Source organism: Colletotrichum costaricense, assembly GCF_030867565.1.
Source record: "Colletotrichum costaricense strain IMI 309622 chromosome Unknown Scaffold_33.1, whole genome shotgun sequence".
NCBI classification, from domain to species: Eukaryota; Fungi; Ascomycota; class Sordariomycetes; order Glomerellales; family Glomerellaceae; genus Colletotrichum; species Colletotrichum costaricense.
In genome coordinates, this window is record NW_026848262.1 from 49,241 (window position 1) to 65,858 (window position 16,618).

Here is a 16,618-nt window from a genome sequence, read left to right on the forward strand (position 1 = left end):
TCGCGACCTTGGAAGCGGGAGAAAGAAAAAAGCAACGTTAAGAAGTCTCAGCCCGGTCGATGCACCGCATCTGGATAGGCAAAAAGCAACCCGCAAAAGCCCGCGGTCGTTTCACGAAGAAGGAGCCCGTATACGAGAGAGTCTGAGAGAGCGAGCTTGCCGAGTGCATCCGGTACACTGGTCTCTCGTTGACCTATCTTGGTCTTTGCAGAGCTGAGCGGAGCGGTCCCGAGACCGTGGATGTGGCGTAACTTTGCATAACGAACAAACCCGCTGCGGTCTGAGGTATCACAATGGCAAACTACACCGGTCTATGACCACCTTTCGTAATTCGGAGCTGCAAGGTCCCGAAAGCACAAATATCACCTGTCAGCTTCGGAGCTTCATGCTGACGGACCTGGCTGCTTGCAGGGTGTGTGTGTGTGTGTGCGTATGTGTGTGTGTGTAGATGTGTGTGTAGGTATGTGTGTCCGCTCTGCTCTCTCAAGGCACCAACTTTAGACAAGCTTGCGAGGCGAATTAGAATTCGGCATCTTGCAGGCAACTTCGGAGATCTTCGTGCTTGAGCCGTGGGTGTGTCGCTCCAAGTAGTGAACATGTGTATCCCGTTGAGTGGAACAAGGTCGTCTATCAATACTCCTCGGGACGTGATACTTGGTGAAAAGGGGTAGCACAGCAGCGGAAGGATTCCTCCCTCCTCCTGACACAGCACAGTTGTAAGTGTCAATGCCTTGTTTGCTCATGGGCAAAGCAAGATTATCGGTGGCTGCAGGTACGATCAGCTACAGAAATAATCTGGCGGATGATGCCGAGACAGCTGTACACTCACTGTCTAGGCGAGGCAATGGCGACGAGTGTATTTTCGCCGGTACAGGAACCCAGGCGGGGTTTGTTTGCTGACAGCGCAGCCATCCACCAAGAAAAAAAAAGCAGGCGGCCGACGATGTCATTCCGACATGTAACACAACGGACGCCAGCTTTTCGTATGGGCGAATGCAGGAACATTAAAGGCTAAGCCAACATAGGCTTCGCGCGCGAAAATGTCAATCTCAAAACCATCAGGTAGAGGGCTGATGTGGACAGCCTCCAGGCTTAGTATGATGTTTACTTTCGAACGGTCTTTGATGCTGCAGGTACACGAAGGGCCGGGTCGGTTGAGCTACATCTCCATATCGTTGAGGCGGCGCGCTAGCAGAACACCGGAAGGGATGACAGCAATCTCATTTTGAGCATAGTTGTCACCACGAGACAATTCATGAGGAGATTGAAACACGGAATACATCTCATGCCTCCCTGGGTAACGAGTCCTTTGACGGTGACAGCTCCGAATGGCGTTGGAGCGCTCGAGTAGTGTAAGCTGGCGAGCGAAGGCCGCCGACCCGACGCAGGTCATCGGGCCGGCAGGCAAAACCGCGCGGCTGTCAAAGGAAAGGAAAAAAAAAAGGGGGGGGGGGGGCTTCTGGTGTATGCTTCCCGGCGACGGCTTCTGTTTTCGCGCGTTTAGCATCCGGCATCCACCTGTCTCCAGAGCTCCAGAGAAAGGTTCCAAGGCTTCCAACACGATAGACGTCGTCCGGCAGTATCCGCATTGTTTGCACCGGCTCGGTACTCGGTAGCGGACTGAACAAGACTGACTCGAGGTGGCCATGTCGTGAGGCTGTGCTCAGTTTAGCGAGCGAGAAGGAAATTGTGTCGTCGCAGAGATGGGGTACTGTCCGTACAAGTAAAATGTGTGGAAACTAGAGCACGCACCAGCCCAGTCGAATGCAAGTGTTGTCTGCGTCGCACGCGTCCTCCACGGGTCCCTTTACTACGGCCGTGACGAGGACCCTTGGTCGAGTTTAATGAGAAGCATGGGCCTGCGGCTTGTGCGCATAACGAAGGGGGAAAAAATCCGGCATGCTGTCCCCGTGCCCCCATCATCCCATGCCTGGTTGTGAACTTGTGAAGGAACAAAAACGAGCCCTCGCAGACTCCTTGTCCTTGGCCCCCTCCACAGCGCAGGGGCAGGGCCGGCACCTCATCCATCTCGTCAGTCGTCACTGTCGGCACCGCACGTGGCCGCCAGGGCCCGATTTTGATCCCAATCTCCCGCTTGCCGCTGTTTCCACCTTGGACGTTGGAGCAAAAAAAAAGTTGATCAGGATCTGGATCATGGATGCCACTATACACCTGTTGATTAACCAAGCCACTCTCTGCCTCGTATACTCCGTATCGTCATTGCATTTTAATAAACTCGAGTACTCGCAGCCACCAAAAAATCGATTCTTGGGGGTTTTCTGCGGCGATGTTACCGCAAGAGGTCGTCTGTAATCACATCTCTCTTCCAGTGCCCGCTGTCCGGAGCCAAGGTTGGAGGGATACCGAACCCCTTTCTTGTGCATATCATGAAAGGGAAGAGAGAAAAAAAAAGGCTTCATCTCCCGTGTGCATGTTGGAGCCATGCATGGCCATGACTCCTCTAGTCGTTGTGGAAGTCTTCCTGCACGCTATCTCAGTCGCTTGGCATTTTGTGTGTTGCGTGGGTGTTCCGTGGTGTTTGCTGGCGTCACGCCTTCGACACTGGCGTGAACCGCCGGCGTCTTCGATACTAGACTAGGCAATTGCGTCCTCTCTCGTTTCCCGTGTTCCAGAAGGTAGCTTTCCAATGCCGGCTCGGTAGCATATGGTGGGCATCTGTCGTCCAAATTTCCTGCGTTGGACGATTGGAAGCTTGAGCGATGGCGAGCCGATTGATCGTACTCCGCAAGTTAGTCGCTCTCCGCGAACACCTTGAACTTCATCCACGGCGTCGGGTTCTTCGTCCTTGCAGGGAGACACTAAAATAGAAGTGGTTACACTCGGAACTCATCCAGTCCACATGGTACTCCGTATGTCTTCCTTGCCGAATATCATCTCCGGGGGAGGGTTCGTCAAATCGTCAGAGTGGAACGACGGGTAGATGTCTGACGAGCAGATTACTTCGACATCTCGAGGCGCAGCCTGATCCAGTATGGCGTTTGAGAGCCGCCGGGAGAAGTACCTACTTCGGCAAACCATCAACAAGTTCGAACAGGGGAGGAAGAAAGAGGTTTACCGATAAAGTACGTATATTGCACAGAGCTTACATAGTATGCTGAGAAAGAGACTTGTGCAACAGGCGTCGGTGAAAAAACGGTGAGATGATCAATCCGGCATCGTAATACAATACCCTCGCTTCGCCGCTCATCGGCCTGTCGTTGTCTGTTCGAGCTCCTCTGGCCGGTGATACTGATCCGGTCCATCTTCGCTTGGCAATTCGACGTGAAGACATTGGCATCAGCAAGTCTTTCCGAGCCAGCGAACAAGGATTGGATTTTCAGATCGCTCTAGCCATAGCGCAACGTCAGGAGAGCACTGCTTCGCAGTACTCCGTAGAGGCTAGAGTTACTCGTCAAACGCCGACGTGATGCGTGATAAGCGTGTTGTAGCAAAGACTAAGACTGACAGTCGTAGGCCGCCCAATCGGCACGGACAAAGGTGCCAAGTATCTGGGACGAAGTGAGACAACGTCTTCTTTCCGCTTTGCTAGCTTTACAAGCGTTCCGCTCTCCAGGAAACGCCATATACCGTTCGGCGCCGTTGTCCTCATGTCCCGCCTTGCCCCGAAGACCGCTGAAAAGCGGCGTGTCTGATGAATTCGCGCAACGTCGTAGACTGACCTTGCCCTTTGCCCAAAGGGTGACATATCGACGAATCGTTCTGGGCCCCCAGCCCTTCGCAGGGCCATGCATCGCTTGGTACTGAAGGCGAATCAATCGAATCGACCCTGCTGAAAAGGCTTTGTTGAGGACATGAAATTCCGCCTCCAGTCGCTGCACCTGCGTTGCCTTGCTTGCTGTCGTCCACTGCCGCCAATCGCATCTCGTGAATTCCAGCCTCCGCCCTCCAACGGGACTCAGGTGCAGCATTGGCTAGACATCAAGGACAGCCAACGATGTCTTGGGGCTAGGTAGTACTCCGTAGAGGGTCCACCTTAAAGAATCGCGAAGCGGCTTCAGTGGTGAGGTTACAACGCCCACGGATGAGCGATGGTCCGGAGACGCCCCCACACTACAGTCTAGCTAGGTGTGCTGCCGCGTGTATGTTCTGGTCCTGTGTCGCAGTGCATCCCGTCTTCCGCACTTCACTGTGTGCACGATCTAGGCCCAGTGAGACCGAGATCGCGGAAGAAGTTCTTGTTGAGACTGCGGCCTGGAACGTCCAAGTTGTCAAGCATGACAAGGCGAATTGTGTGACTTTTGGTCTTTGCTGTCTGCTGGCTTGGCACGGTTGGCGGCCCGAATGAATCCAATTCGCCCGCATCGAATCTGTGCATGATTTGGCGGGGGTGCGGACCAGCTGAATCGTATCCAACTATCTTCCGTTTGACTTGTAATGACTGCCTCGGTCCCAAACTTTGGTAATGTAGGTGTCGTACGCAGTTTTCCTGTGAAAAGACAGGGTGAAGAGTGAAGGCGACGATGACTTGGTGATTGCCATAGACGAGTTCCAGAGATCGACAGAAAGAGGCGCCGCGCCTCTCCGGGGAACTTTACTCCCGGACAGTGTCAAACTGTATCGAGCAAGAGATGAACGCCCAATCAGCCATCCAAGATTCCTAGCTGATCGCCATACACGACATCATGGCGAACATGTCCCGGGATAGTGAGCCAAGATAGTTGGGCAGCGTAGGCTGAAGTGGGCGAAAGGTGGGCTGAAGCCCGATCACACTTGACAATCTGCGCAATGACGGCGACATTTCCAGTGTAGCTGATGTTCGTGGCCTCGTTTCCTGACATGACGATGTGAGAAGATGCTGCGTTGTGATGTGCGCGTACTGCATAACTGATCCCCAGAACGATTGTTTCTAGGCAAGGGGGTCCTATAACATGCACATCTTAAGAAAATCCCACGAACGAGGCCTGTGGCGGGCCCAGGTTTGCGCGCCTCGTTTTACTTAGCACTGTCACCCAGTGGAAAGCGGCCAACCACACGTCTGCGCTCTAGTACTTGGTCTGGGATGCCTGGGATCAGCCGCTTTTTGGATAGATGCTTGGAAAGCGCGATGTGACTTCAGATTGCGCCGTCTGGGCTGTCAGTGAAGGAAATCGTAGTATCTCGGTCAGGCTGAATATCCATGCTCGGTATTGGAATTCATGGTAACGGAGGTTTCCGAAGGCAACTCCTGGATCAAGTCCACATTGCGTTCGAGTGACCACGAAGCTTGGTGAGTGGCCTTGAAATCGTTGTACACATTTGTGTGTCCCCAGCACACAAATTCCGTGAGCATCGCAGACTTCTCTTTCCCATATTGCGAGTCCAGTTTCAGGAATAGCAGCTCGCGTGTCTTTGTTGTTTGCACCCCTGCAGCGGTACTGTGGCGGTGTCGGCTCAAGTGATGACCCATCCATTGCTGTCGAGCAATCTAGAAAAAGGGTCGCTGCCCAGAACGTGGATATGTCCCCAGTGTCTGGTTTGAGAACCGAATCGAACCACCAATTGTCAAGGGACCATGACTTTTCGACGAGAAATGAAACCCGGCTAGCTTCAGACCAAAGGCGCGGAAATCTTCGAGGGAAAACTTCCCGTAGCGTAAAGACGCTACATCTGAATGTGGAATGAAAGCCGTTGCCCGCTCCCCCGGCCTCGCTGGCTGGCCCTTCGATCTCACGGCCTTGTCCGGGCTACTGCTGGCTGAGGATCGACGGCGAGGGACCCCCATGGCGATTGCTTCAACTGTGCACAAGAGACGCCATTTACGTTCCCAAAGGCTTGGTACGTTATGTGACTGTGTAGTTGAAAGTCTTTGTGCTATTCCTAGATGTATATTGGTCCTCTGCTGCAACGGCGCCGTGATGGAACCACACCTGACCATGCATGCTCCTGTTCGCCTCGTACGGCCGAGAGTATCATTTTTTTTTTTTGAACAAGCCAGCAGCCCAAGTATTCTGTAGGTAAAAATCATGCGAAGGAGGAGCTGAAGCTGCAAGTCTACATCCGTTGGCTAAATTTTCAGCCCGTGTCGCTCTCTGACCAGCGCAAGGACATGGATCAATCGGTCGTTGTGTATCTGACGACAGACGGCAGATATAGAAGAGCGTCCAATGTGTGCATCCGGCGGTACGCCTAGTTCGCGGGGAAGAAGAAAAGTGTTCCGCTGCAGGTCAAGACAAGTCAGATACAGTGTGATAAGTAAGTACTCGTACAACGGGCTCCGACCACAATCCGCGAACAGTACTCCGTACATACTCCGTACATGGTCCGTACCTCGTAGGAGGCAACAAGGCCAGGTTGGGTTAACGCCGAAAACGCGGTACACCGCACGACGATTTCCCTCCATGTTACTCCGTAGTTGATGGGCCGATGTCTCCTTGACCCGTACGAATACAGCATGGGTGCATGGATGTCAGTTCTACAGACCGCGGAGCGTCCTTGCCCTGTCTTTCGGAGTTCTGATGGGCCCACCCACAAATGCAGTCGCAGCAGTCCAGTTCTCGAGAGAAACGACGGGTTGTGGCAGACAGTACGAAAGCCGAACAAGTGATGATTGTGTATCCATAACCAGCATAGGTATTATAAGCTATGTACGGATACCGCACACAGATCTGACGTGGAGAACTATGTGTGCCTGCCGGTGACAGTTGCTTTGGCCAGAGGGCCACATCAGTGCATCGCGTCTCCTTTGTTGTGCAGCAGCGGTACACCAGTGACTACCAGTTGAAAATCAACAGCGTTGAGAGTGAGTTGTCTCTCCTCCTTTGGATCTCGGCCAAAAAAGGAATAGGCTTGCGGCTCGCCCATTGTCAACTTGTCAAGGTTCGGCGACCTGGCGAACCAACGCGTTGCCGAGTGAGACGAGCGGAAAACGGGTGGGGAGCCCATTGTACTAGCCTGCGGGAGCAGCGGCTGGTACCTGGAGTAAGGGAACCGGCGTCTGCCCTGGGCGTCTTCGGCCACATGTCTGGGCTGTTTGATGTCCTGTAAGGATGAAGACGGTGACGCCTGGTGGTGATGAAGTTGCCCCTTTGGTACTGGTAGTTTTCCGGCAGCGGAGGAGGTGGTGATCCTCGCAGGCAGGCCAACCCAAAGTAACTGTCAGCGTTCCTCTTTTCGAGGTTGGCGATGCGGCAGCTGCAGTGGCTGCCCAAGACTTGCATCGCAGCGTTGCGTTTTGGGAGTCGCTGAGCAGAATCGGGAAAGCGTGGGACAGCGAGGCACCCCACCATCCTGTCAGTTGATCACAGCGAGCGACGTGCTGCGAGACTGCAAAAGCCTCCAATCCCCGGTAAGCCCAAGAGGGAAGAAAAAAAAACCGACGCGATTTTGGCGTCGTTGAGCTGCGTTAGCGCGGCCGGGCTCAAGGGGCAGGCGACAGCAAAACGACAGGGGCCGCTTGCACCCACGAATCGCAGCGGCCTATTCTGGCAGTCTGACCGGGGCAGATGTCGGAAAGGGTCAGTAAAGAGGAGGGCCCCAAAGCAAATCGTCCCAATTCATCGCCGTCTCTGCTCTCCTTTTGTCCAGGCCCGGCCTTGGAGCAGCAAAAGACAGACAAAAGCGACAGTCGGTCTGCGCAGCGGCGGGCCTCAGAGGCCGGGAATGGTCGCAATGGTTGCTCCATTTGTCGCGTGGCAGCATGGGCAGTCATGTATCCTCACAGCAAGCAGGCTGCTGAGAGCAAGCAAGAGAGAGGCACGACTGACGATGACTGCCGTCTGCTCTGACGATTGCGCAGGAGGCACCCTCCAGGCGCCCCGGGTGAGATATGCACCAGCGGTGCTCAGGTTGGGACGGATGTGATTAAATGGGCTCGGATTGGACAGGATGGGCTGGCAGGCTGGCCAAACCAGGTTGGGACGGCAAAAGATGATTGCTCAGTTGGCCAGATATGGTTGGTGAATTCTGATCCGGTGTCGTGGTTTTGCTTTGGTGCTTTGGGTGCCGTCGTAACGCGGGCGGGAAGTGGACGGCTGTGTGGACGCGGACTGAGGTCGCAGTGGCGCACCGGGCATGTGTTGTTGTGACATGGCTCTAGTCAGTACCGTTCCTGGCGATCGGTGGTAGCCCGTCCATGTCGACCTTGGACCAAGATGTCGACAATGTTGGCGGCTGGCACCCGACTGAGACCTGCGATTGTCCTGCACGCTGCCTGACAAGTGTGTTTGTACTCTGCATATCCAAGGCAGATGGGGATTTGCAATAACCCGAGACAGAGAGCGACGTAGTTATCCACTATCGCAGGCTTTCAGAGCAAAACCGCAAACCAAGCGCGAGCTCGTGGGGGAGGCCAAGGATAGGTAGAGCCGGATACCGCAAAGCCGCCATTTGCGGCGTAGAAGAAGAAAGTAGGCTGTCGATCCGTGTGGGTAGAGGGGGGCAGCGGCTGTGGCAGCAAGGATTGAGTGATGGTGAGGCTGCTCGGATTGCTGAATAGGCAGTCCGTCTGTAGGTCGTGAGAGGGCTAAGAAGCCGACTTGGGTGGTTCATTTTGCAGAAATGACGATGGCAAAGTGACGTGACGGCCCAAGCTCAAGAGGAACGAGGTGGACCGGGACGGGCTACCAAACTCAAACGCATGAAGTTGTCATCGAAACTCGAGGGAGCAAAGAACTGTCAAAGAGCGCTATCATGGCGTGTGTCCGTAGGGTAAAGGTGTAGGTATCCCGTAGTCTGTATCTTGGGCTGGCATCCCATCTGTTCAGAAAGGTGCAGGGTTGGTGGTTCTTGAAGTGCCGTGCTGCGGGTTGTGGTGTAAGCACCTTCTGAAGCTGAAAGGCGACTGCAAGGTATCCGTATCCGAAGGGGAAAAGGTAGGTGTTAGCCCGCAGCTTCCATTCCTTTCAGATTGTCGATTTCCATGTTGGGACCGCGAAATGCAGCGGAAAAGCCAGTCACGGCAAGTGTACCTTGATAAGTTCAACCTGCCACACTTTCTTCAGTGGGGCCGCAACTTTGCGGCAAATGCACCTGAACCTTGCCGTCGACGTTCCTCTGGAAGGGATTCCCTTTCTCTAGACTCCCAGCTTGCACTTTGTAGTGTTGCACAGGCTTCCGGGGAGCGCAGCACGAGATGCGTCGACGAGTCCGTGTGTTTTTTTTCTGCTTCCGTGGCTCGGGCAAGGTAGGCCGCCGGCACAGCTGAGCTGAACCGGAGCCAGACAAATCCAACAAGACGAGGCCATAGCAGGCGCGTATTCTCGTGTCATGTCGTATGGGATGATGATGAATCTCGATCTTGTGGGTTATTGATGGATCCTATGCGTCCCTTGATGTAAGTCTCCTCTCTCCCTCAGTTTTGTTTCCCCCTTGGAATCGGAGCGAGGCTAGGATGGAAGAGAGTGAAGCCCTCGCCTTGTCGATGGGTTACTGTAGGTAATGTCGTTGACAGTTGGGGGGAAGTGATCGTAGACAGCCCGCACAGTCTTGAGCACTGTCTCTCGACCGGGCACAGCGGATAGTGTGTGCAATTAGACAGTCGCTATGTCTCTTCCCGTTGGTCTCTCGTCTTGTTTATCCAAATGGTCCGTGTGATGCTTGGTCGCGTCAATCAATGCCATACTGTCTAGCCTGTCGGTGGAGATGGGCGCAGGGACAGGCAGAGTGAGATGCAGTACAAGTAGACCAAGGGGGACGAAGGTGGGGGAGGAAGCTTCAAGTGGAGTGGAGGTACCTTGTCTACATACGTACTCTGTGCTCCATGAGCTCCATGTGCTCCATACGGATACCTCCTTGCCCTGAAGACAAACCACATGACCTGGGCTTCCAACCTGATGTTCTGACATTGAATTACCTAAGGCAGGAGACAAAGTCTCAGGTATCTTTTCCATCATCCCCGACCAACACGTGTGTCAGCGGGGGAAGGTGCTGACATAAGATAGGAACGGATAGCACTATGGTCTATGCGTTCTCGTAATTAATTACTATCCATACCTTCCTTACCTTAGTCTGTAAAGTATTCCGTACACAGGTAAGGTACCTTCCCTTACACTCAGGCATCCGCAAGTACCTGACCTTACTCTGTATTCGTACCTTTCCTTTCAATACACCTTTGCGGCCTCATCTCAATGCCTCCAGTTCACTCTCTTTCTCAATCGCTCTCTTGTTTGCATGTCTTCTTCATCTTGTCTGCCACAGTTCATCCATGTGCTTGATATTTATCGTCACTGGTCATTACCGAGGTACACAAACGAGCAGTTGCGGGAACCAAGGTGAGAAAGTGGGAAGGGACTTTCTCTCTACTTTGTACTCCTTGACTTCTCAGACTTTGGAGCTGGAGCATCGCGCCAACTCTCATCTTACCAATCGTCTAGTGAGCACTAAGCAAGGGCCGGACTTGTCAACTCGACCCGGCAACTAACTAAGCCGTCCGCGCCCGTCCCCCTCTCAGAAAACATTTTTGCCCCTCTCTCTACGCTCTATCCTGTTGTTTTAGCTTCAACAAAACGCTTCTTCCACCGCCCAGAGAAACCAATGCACAGAGTAGCGCCTGCTGTCTGCGCAAGTGCAACGCGGCAAATTACACGCCGCAGCGGCATAAACACCCAGATCCTGTAGCTTGTGTCTGGTGCGAGCTCATCCGAAGTTTCTTCCTACGCTTCATTTCATCTTTGCCCGTCACAGACAATGGACAAGACACACTCACACACACCTTCACACACACACACACACTCCTCGGTACAAACAGTAACACTCATCGACGCAGCACAGACTTCAGCTATCTTCGCCTCTTCGGATCAGATGATGCCATTGGGATCGTCGTGCCTGTCCGGCTTGACCTGCCCCGCCTGTCTCGTCGTCTTCTTCTCTGTAATTCTGCCCTCCACAACCTGAACCACTTCTTCAACTGCCCTCTCGTCGTTACCCCTTCCGGCTTCCGGTTGAGTCGAGTCAAGTCGATACACTGCCTGTCCCTTTCGGTCACATTCTCGCCACTTTTCAGAGCCCCTTCGAAGCCGACGGGATGCTGTCCGTTTGCCCGTCAAAGTCCCGACTCTCTCTCTCTCTACTCTAGATCACCCCTCGATTGTTTAGTTATGCCATGCTCATCTCGTTTTCTACGCTGCCTCAGTCATGCCGTTCTCCGTACGGTGTACTGTTCCTATGGTTGACAGCGCATTGACTCGTCATCCTACAATGTCTTGTTCTCGTCCTTTTTGGCGGGTTGTCTCTGCCGTGTCATTCAGTCTGTCAGTCGTTGGCCTTGTCACGGACGGTACAAACTTCCAGGCTTTGACAAGTGCCATCGTTCATCACCGAGAGGCCTCGCCCGCGTAGTCGACGGATACACGTCCAAGTCCACGCCTGCCGGGCCTATCTTCAGCCCGAGCAGGGGAGTCGAGTCCAAAGTTTTTAGTGTGGCACCAACTGACATGGGGGCGTCGTCCAAACCCAGGGACGCAAAGACGCTTCATGGACCAGGGGTCGGGACTGACGCCGGGGCCGGGGGGGGCCAGGATTCTGAACTAGGGGGTGTGGGATGAGATGGGATGGGTTGCGAATGGGACGTGTGGATGCCCGGTGGATGTGAAGGGTTCACTCTCAATTCAGGTTCGCTCAGGTGGGTGCAACCATCCTACCACCCTGCTCCTGTCCGTCCTGTGTCCTCGTCCTCGCACTCACTCACGCACTCATGCACTCACTCATACTCCAAAGCTGGAGTCGGAGACTCGGAGGAGTCCAGCTGCTGATGCCGCTGCTCACTGCACAAATCCCCCAATGTCACTCAAATGCATCCTCGACATGTAGTGTAGTTTCCTCCCCCCCTCTCTTTCACACTCGCGCAGGCGCTGTGCTGACATGGATACACCCTCATCCACACGTCGGCTCTCCTCTCACTTTAACTCTCACTCTCACAGCCTGCTTGTCCCCTCGCTCTGCGCCGGCCACGTCCGCTTCTCCCGCGGCACCTCATCCTCATCCTCATCCTCATCCTCATCTCAAGGCCCAAGGCCCAAGGTTTGGTCTGGGTCTACCTGCATAGCTCAGCACAGTCTACCCGTATGGATACACAGTCTGTGCCTTATGCACAACTGACCGCGGCTCGAGCCCTGTCATGTCCTGTCCTTTCCTGTCTCTCCGCTGCTTTGCTTACCTTACCTTACCTTAGCTTTGCTGGCTTGCCTTGTCTGCCCTGCCCTGGCCCCTAGAGACCCTCCATGACCCTCCCCTTTCTCTTCCTCCCAGGGCCTGAGAGTCAAGAGAGTTGACCCCCTTGCTCCCTTGGTCTCCCGATACCTCCACCCAAATATGATCTTCTCACTGCCAAGGGGGGTACCCGGTGGACGATGAGAGAGGGCCCCCCTTCTTGGTGCTCGCCCATGCCCTGCCGCCACCCCAGCGCCTACCTACACAGTACCGCGCGACTTACACCCACGTCGGCTTGCACACGCACACACACACACTCTCTCTCAGCGCTCTCGCTCTGTGATGATGGGTTGACAAGACACATCAATACATCTTCCGCCTCTCACCCCCCTCCTCTCCCGTCACTCCTTCTTCCCACTCCTCCTGTCATTGTTTTTTGTGCCCTTTCTCTCTCGTCAAGCCTCGTCTGTGCGCCTACAGGCCCTTGCCTAGACAGATCGACTATCTCGCCCTCAAGACCTTGGAGGACTTGAGCAGACCTTGCTGTCTCACCTCTGCGCGGCCCTGCCTGACCCTTCCTCATCCCGCTTGTCGTTCCCCATTCGATCTAAAAGCAGACAAGCTCCCCTCGATCTGCTGTTCCGATTCCCGCGCCTCTCTCACACCCACGTTCTCTCTTCACATCTCTCTTAATATCACCAGGCTCTCAGCCCTCTAACCTCAGTCACTCTTTCACTCAAATCTCTGGTTCTGAAGACTTGATCCTGCGGCGTCTAAACACTGCCGAGAACATAATACGCATGCCTATCCCCGTTACTACACTGGTTCTACACTCGCTCTGCACACATTCGTTACCATCGCCATCGTGTTAACCACCGAGCCCCCCCGTTGAACGGTCTACCCTCGAGCTTGGCCAACTTTGTCACATCAGCAGCTATGGCGTTCTACCCAAACTACCAGACTGCGTCAGCATACGATTATGGCTTCAGCACTCCTTTCCCCGGAGCCCCTCTCTATCAGAGTGACTACATGGAAATGCTTCGACAGCAACAGGCAATGATGAGCCGGGGCCTGTTCCCAGCAGCCGGAGGAAAGGCCACCGAATCCAAGCCGAGACTTGCCAAGGATGAGGTCGACAAGCTTGAAAGGGAATTCCAGAAGAACAACAAGCCCAACAGCAGCTTGAAGAAGCAGCTTGCCGAAGAGATGAGGGTGGACATTGCGAGGATTAACGTATTTCCCCCTTCAGCTTGGTTTTATAAAATATATCCACTGACATGTTATAGAACTGGTTCCAGAATCGGCGAGCAAAGGCGAAGCAGGAGAAGAGGACACAGGAAAATGAGGCTCGCCGCAAGTCTGAGCAGGCTACCGAGACGTCCACAAGCTCCGAGACTATCAAGGAGTCCTTCCACGACCACGACGACGATCTTCGCCCGTCCGCTGCTCCATTCCCACCCGTTCACGTATCAACCGACGCGTCGTCTGTTAGCGAAGCATCACCCTCGGAGGGCACTCAGACCCCGGAGCCCACATTTGAGCAGCCGCAGGTCGTTACGCAAGAGCCGGATTCAGAATACGCCTCGCCCGACTCATCCAACTCTTTCCAGCACCAGGATATCAACATCGGCTACTCCCTTGGCCCCGATCAATTCTACTCTGGCCAAACACCCTGCGATTTCTCGGCACCTATGCCTTCAGAGGTCATCCAACAAACACCTAACCATTTGACTCTTTCGATTCCCAGCCAGTACTTGACGACACAGCTTCCAGAGTCAACTAGTGCCTCTTCGTTCTCGTCTTACCACCTGAGCGCAAGCGACATGGACGAGTCTTTCGCTTCTTTCCCGCACGGCCTGACTACCGGCATGACTAGCCCCATTCCGATCAATGTCAAGCAGGAGCAAATGCAAAGCGAGGATCTCGACAAATTTGATCAGTTCTCTCCCCAGTCAATGTCTCGCTCCCCTCCCGAAATCTCCACACCAGACTTCCGATTCAAGTCTGGCTCGACCATCGACATTGCCAGCAGAAGAAACTCCAAGAGGCCCGCTGCGCTCGTCAGCTGCGTGCGCAGCCAGTCATACAACTTCTCCGGTCCGAAGACCGGCATCGAGATGCCCAGGCGCATTGAGGCACCTAGTCCGATGCGCCGCGTTGCATCTGCGACAGGAAACTTTCCGAGGGGAATTCAGAAGCCGGCCGGTTCAGGCCCGAGATCGCCAATGTACTTTGACCGTGCTCAGGAGAACCTCCTCTTGCAGATGGCCTCAAGGTCACCGATATCGCGAAGCCCAGCAGCGCCACCAACCCCAAACACACCAATTGTCCCTAGCCAACAAGCTTTGCGTGAGACCACCGTCTCATCCATGTCCTCGGCCGAGGATGACAAGAGCTACAGCATGCAAAACAGCCTGACAGTACCGCAATATGCCATGGACCCTACCATGAGGACCCCGCCGGATACCCCCGGCATGATGACGACGATGCCGAACTCTCTATTTCCCGCGTTCGACTACAACGTCTCCGATGAGCCGCTGTCGACACCAAGCTTCGGCAGCTTTGATCAGGAGTTCCCCAACATGTCGTCGAGCGTACCGAGCTATGTCGCACACGGTTGCGCAAGCCAGCCAGTCACACCTTCATTCCCTCCCAACAACATGGGACCGGCGTTCTACTCATCGTACGGCGGTGGCAACACTGAGTACAACTGGTCGGATGCTTCATCCGTCTCAATCAAGCCGTCACCCGAGCAATCACGGTCAAGACAGTTTCAGTTCACCAACATGACTGCACAAGATTTCCACGGGGAATGAGGTGTCGTTCAAAACGTGGCTTGAACCTTACATCGGCCTGGCAGAGTAGAGTTTCGAGGGGGTTCGATTTGTCATCGCAGCAGTCAAAAAAACTTGCTCATCATGTATACTTGGCGCTGTACAACTACCAAGGGTTTTCTACTGCGTGGATTTTCACTTTGTACATACAGCGATTTGCTTTATCACTGGGCCATCGGCGCTTCACCGGGACAACCTTATACTTGGACTACACGGGTCCTCCTTTTCCTTTATTTTTGTTTATCTCTCTTCGTCTGCAGCAACGATTTTCCTTTCTCATGATACCTACTGCATACACCAAAGAAACAAATCTCTTTACCTAATGTAATGATATACATACGGCTTATGTCCTGCTGGCGGCGGCGCTGTTTGTGGCTGGAGAGGGTGGGGGAGGGAAAAGGGACCTGGATATCCCATTGGAAGCACAGGACAGGTGGTGGGATGGTTCGAGGTTACGTGTCTTCAATCGCGTTGGGTCGGAATATGCCATCAACCTCTGAGCTGCTCGCGGCGGCGTGAACGGAAGAACGCGACCCTGCGTGGATGTCGCAGAGCAGGTCAGCACGTATAGGATTGCGAGGTGCAGGACAGGGCGGGACGGGCTGGCTTGGGCTTGGATAGATGGATGGATGGGAAGGACAGGATAGGGCGTTTATCTTCCAGCGATTTACCTCGAGCTTCAGGTTAGGAGACGCCGAACTTCACCTTTTGGGAGGTCCAAAATCAAAAAAGTACTTGCCGCACAGTCCACCGGGCACCCCGTTCACTTCTGGTGAACATCAGATGGAATCGCTTGCCCGGTGTAGTCCCCACCCACACCGAGGGTATCGCGCCTTCCCATGAGTGTCGTATGGTATATAAGGGGTCAGATGTGCCCGTCCTTTCGCCCACCGGACGCGGTGGGACACAGAACGTCGACGGGCGTTTAGCCGCAGTAGCCGAGCGGGTTGTAGTCCAGCTGGTAGAAACTTGAATCTTGAGACAGAACTGCCTTGATAGTGATGGTTTCATAGGAGCTCGAACCTCGCAGGTTCGAGCTCTGAACTTTTGCATTTTTGATCACATAACCATTTGCCATTTTCACGTATCTGGTCGGTACATTGCTTGAGAATGACTTCTTTTTGTCAAATGAGTGTTTGGAGGTGAGTTATGGATGATGAGGGTGATTGCACCATAGTAGAATTGCATCGCGATGCCCGGCGTGGTGTTGTTTACTTTTTGGGGCGGGGGCATCCCGCGGCAACGGGAGGTCACGTTACCTGGGTGAATACACGCTGGTCGAATTTGATCTAACGAATAATCACGACTGCATTGGAATCAAAACAGTCAAAAGCATTCAAGCATACCTAGGTATGTTATATGCATGTTTCCCCCTTTACCCATTCGTGTATACCGTAAGTCCCGCGAGCGCATGAGTACTATGTAAGCACACTGGACGTCCAAGGCTGCTCATATCCTGCTTATGGGGCCATGAACTACGAATTGCATACCATCGATATATGACACGCTTAGAATTACCATGTGGCTACTATCGCATGCTTGGATATCAATTTCCAAGATGCCCATGGCCACAACTAAGCGTGTCTGACGTTGAGGAGAGGTAAAGTGAAGTGAGGTGAGGTCGCAGCAGAGTTCCATTGAAGAACATCGGCTCCACTCTTCCGAAAGTCAATTGGGCCAATGGCACCCGAGCGGTCATT

The 16,618-nt window shown here is 53.9% G+C and overlaps 8 protein-coding genes across 8 annotated transcripts; 5 read left to right on the forward strand and 3 right to left on the reverse strand.

Annotated features, from left to right (window-relative positions):
* Positions 1-3,606: 3,606 nt before the first annotated feature.
* Positions 3,607-3,882, reverse strand: CCOS01_16719 (uncharacterized protein; the record flags this gene model as incomplete). Its single annotated transcript, XM_060464855.1, has 1 exon — positions 3,607-3,882. One exon carries the CDS (start codon positions 3,880-3,882, stop codon positions 3,607-3,609), a length of 276 nt encoding a protein of 91 aa, XP_060304522.1.
* A 492-nt stretch (positions 3,883-4,374) lies between these two features.
* Positions 4,375-4,799, reverse strand: CCOS01_16720 (uncharacterized protein; the record flags this gene model as incomplete). Its single annotated transcript, XM_060464856.1, has 2 exons — positions 4,375-4,573; positions 4,636-4,799. The coding sequence occupies 2 exons, from the start codon at positions 4,797-4,799 to the stop codon at positions 4,375-4,377; spliced, it is 363 nt and encodes a 120-aa protein (XP_060304523.1).
* Positions 4,800-6,663: 1,864 nt separating this feature from the next.
* On the reverse strand, positions 6,664-7,157 carry CCOS01_16721 (uncharacterized protein; the record flags this gene model as incomplete). Its single annotated transcript, XM_060464857.1, has 2 exons — positions 6,664-6,961; positions 7,033-7,157. The coding sequence occupies 2 exons, from the start codon at positions 7,155-7,157 to the stop codon at positions 6,664-6,666; spliced, it is 423 nt and encodes a 140-aa protein (XP_060304524.1).
* Positions 7,158-7,787: 630 nt separating this feature from the next.
* On the forward strand, positions 7,788-8,203 carry CCOS01_16722 (uncharacterized protein; the record flags this gene model as incomplete). Its single annotated transcript, XM_060464858.1, has 2 exons — positions 7,788-7,946; positions 8,036-8,203. Coding segments are annotated over 2 exons (327 nt in total), but the record flags the coding sequence as incomplete, so codon positions are not given.
* A 2,272-nt stretch (positions 8,204-10,475) lies between these two features.
* On the forward strand, positions 10,476-11,108 carry CCOS01_16723 (uncharacterized protein; the record flags this gene model as incomplete). The annotated part of the gene is made up of 1 exon (XM_060464859.1): positions 10,476-11,108. A coding segment is annotated over one exon (633 nt), but the record flags the coding sequence as incomplete, so codon positions are not given.
* A 373-nt stretch (positions 11,109-11,481) lies between these two features.
* CCOS01_16724 (uncharacterized protein) lies at positions 11,482-11,745 on the forward strand (the record flags this gene model as incomplete). The annotated part of the gene is made up of 1 exon (XM_060464860.1): positions 11,482-11,745. The coding sequence occupies one exon, from the start codon at positions 11,482-11,484 to the stop codon at positions 11,743-11,745; it is 264 nt and encodes an 87-aa protein (XP_060304527.1).
* Positions 11,746-13,020: 1,275 nt separating this feature from the next.
* Positions 13,021-14,900, forward strand: CCOS01_16725 (homeobox domain-containing protein; the record flags this gene model as incomplete). The annotated part of the gene is made up of 2 exons (XM_060464861.1): positions 13,021-13,317; positions 13,371-14,900. 2 exons carry the CDS (start codon positions 13,021-13,023, stop codon positions 14,898-14,900), a joined length of 1,827 nt encoding a protein of 608 aa, XP_060304528.1.
* Positions 14,901-15,002: 102 nt separating this feature from the next.
* Positions 15,003-15,200, forward strand: CCOS01_16726 (uncharacterized protein; the record flags this gene model as incomplete). The annotated part of the gene is made up of 1 exon (XM_060464862.1): positions 15,003-15,200. One exon carries the CDS (start codon positions 15,003-15,005, stop codon positions 15,198-15,200), a length of 198 nt encoding a protein of 65 aa, XP_060304529.1.
* Between the last annotated feature and the right edge of the window lie 1,418 nt (positions 15,201-16,618).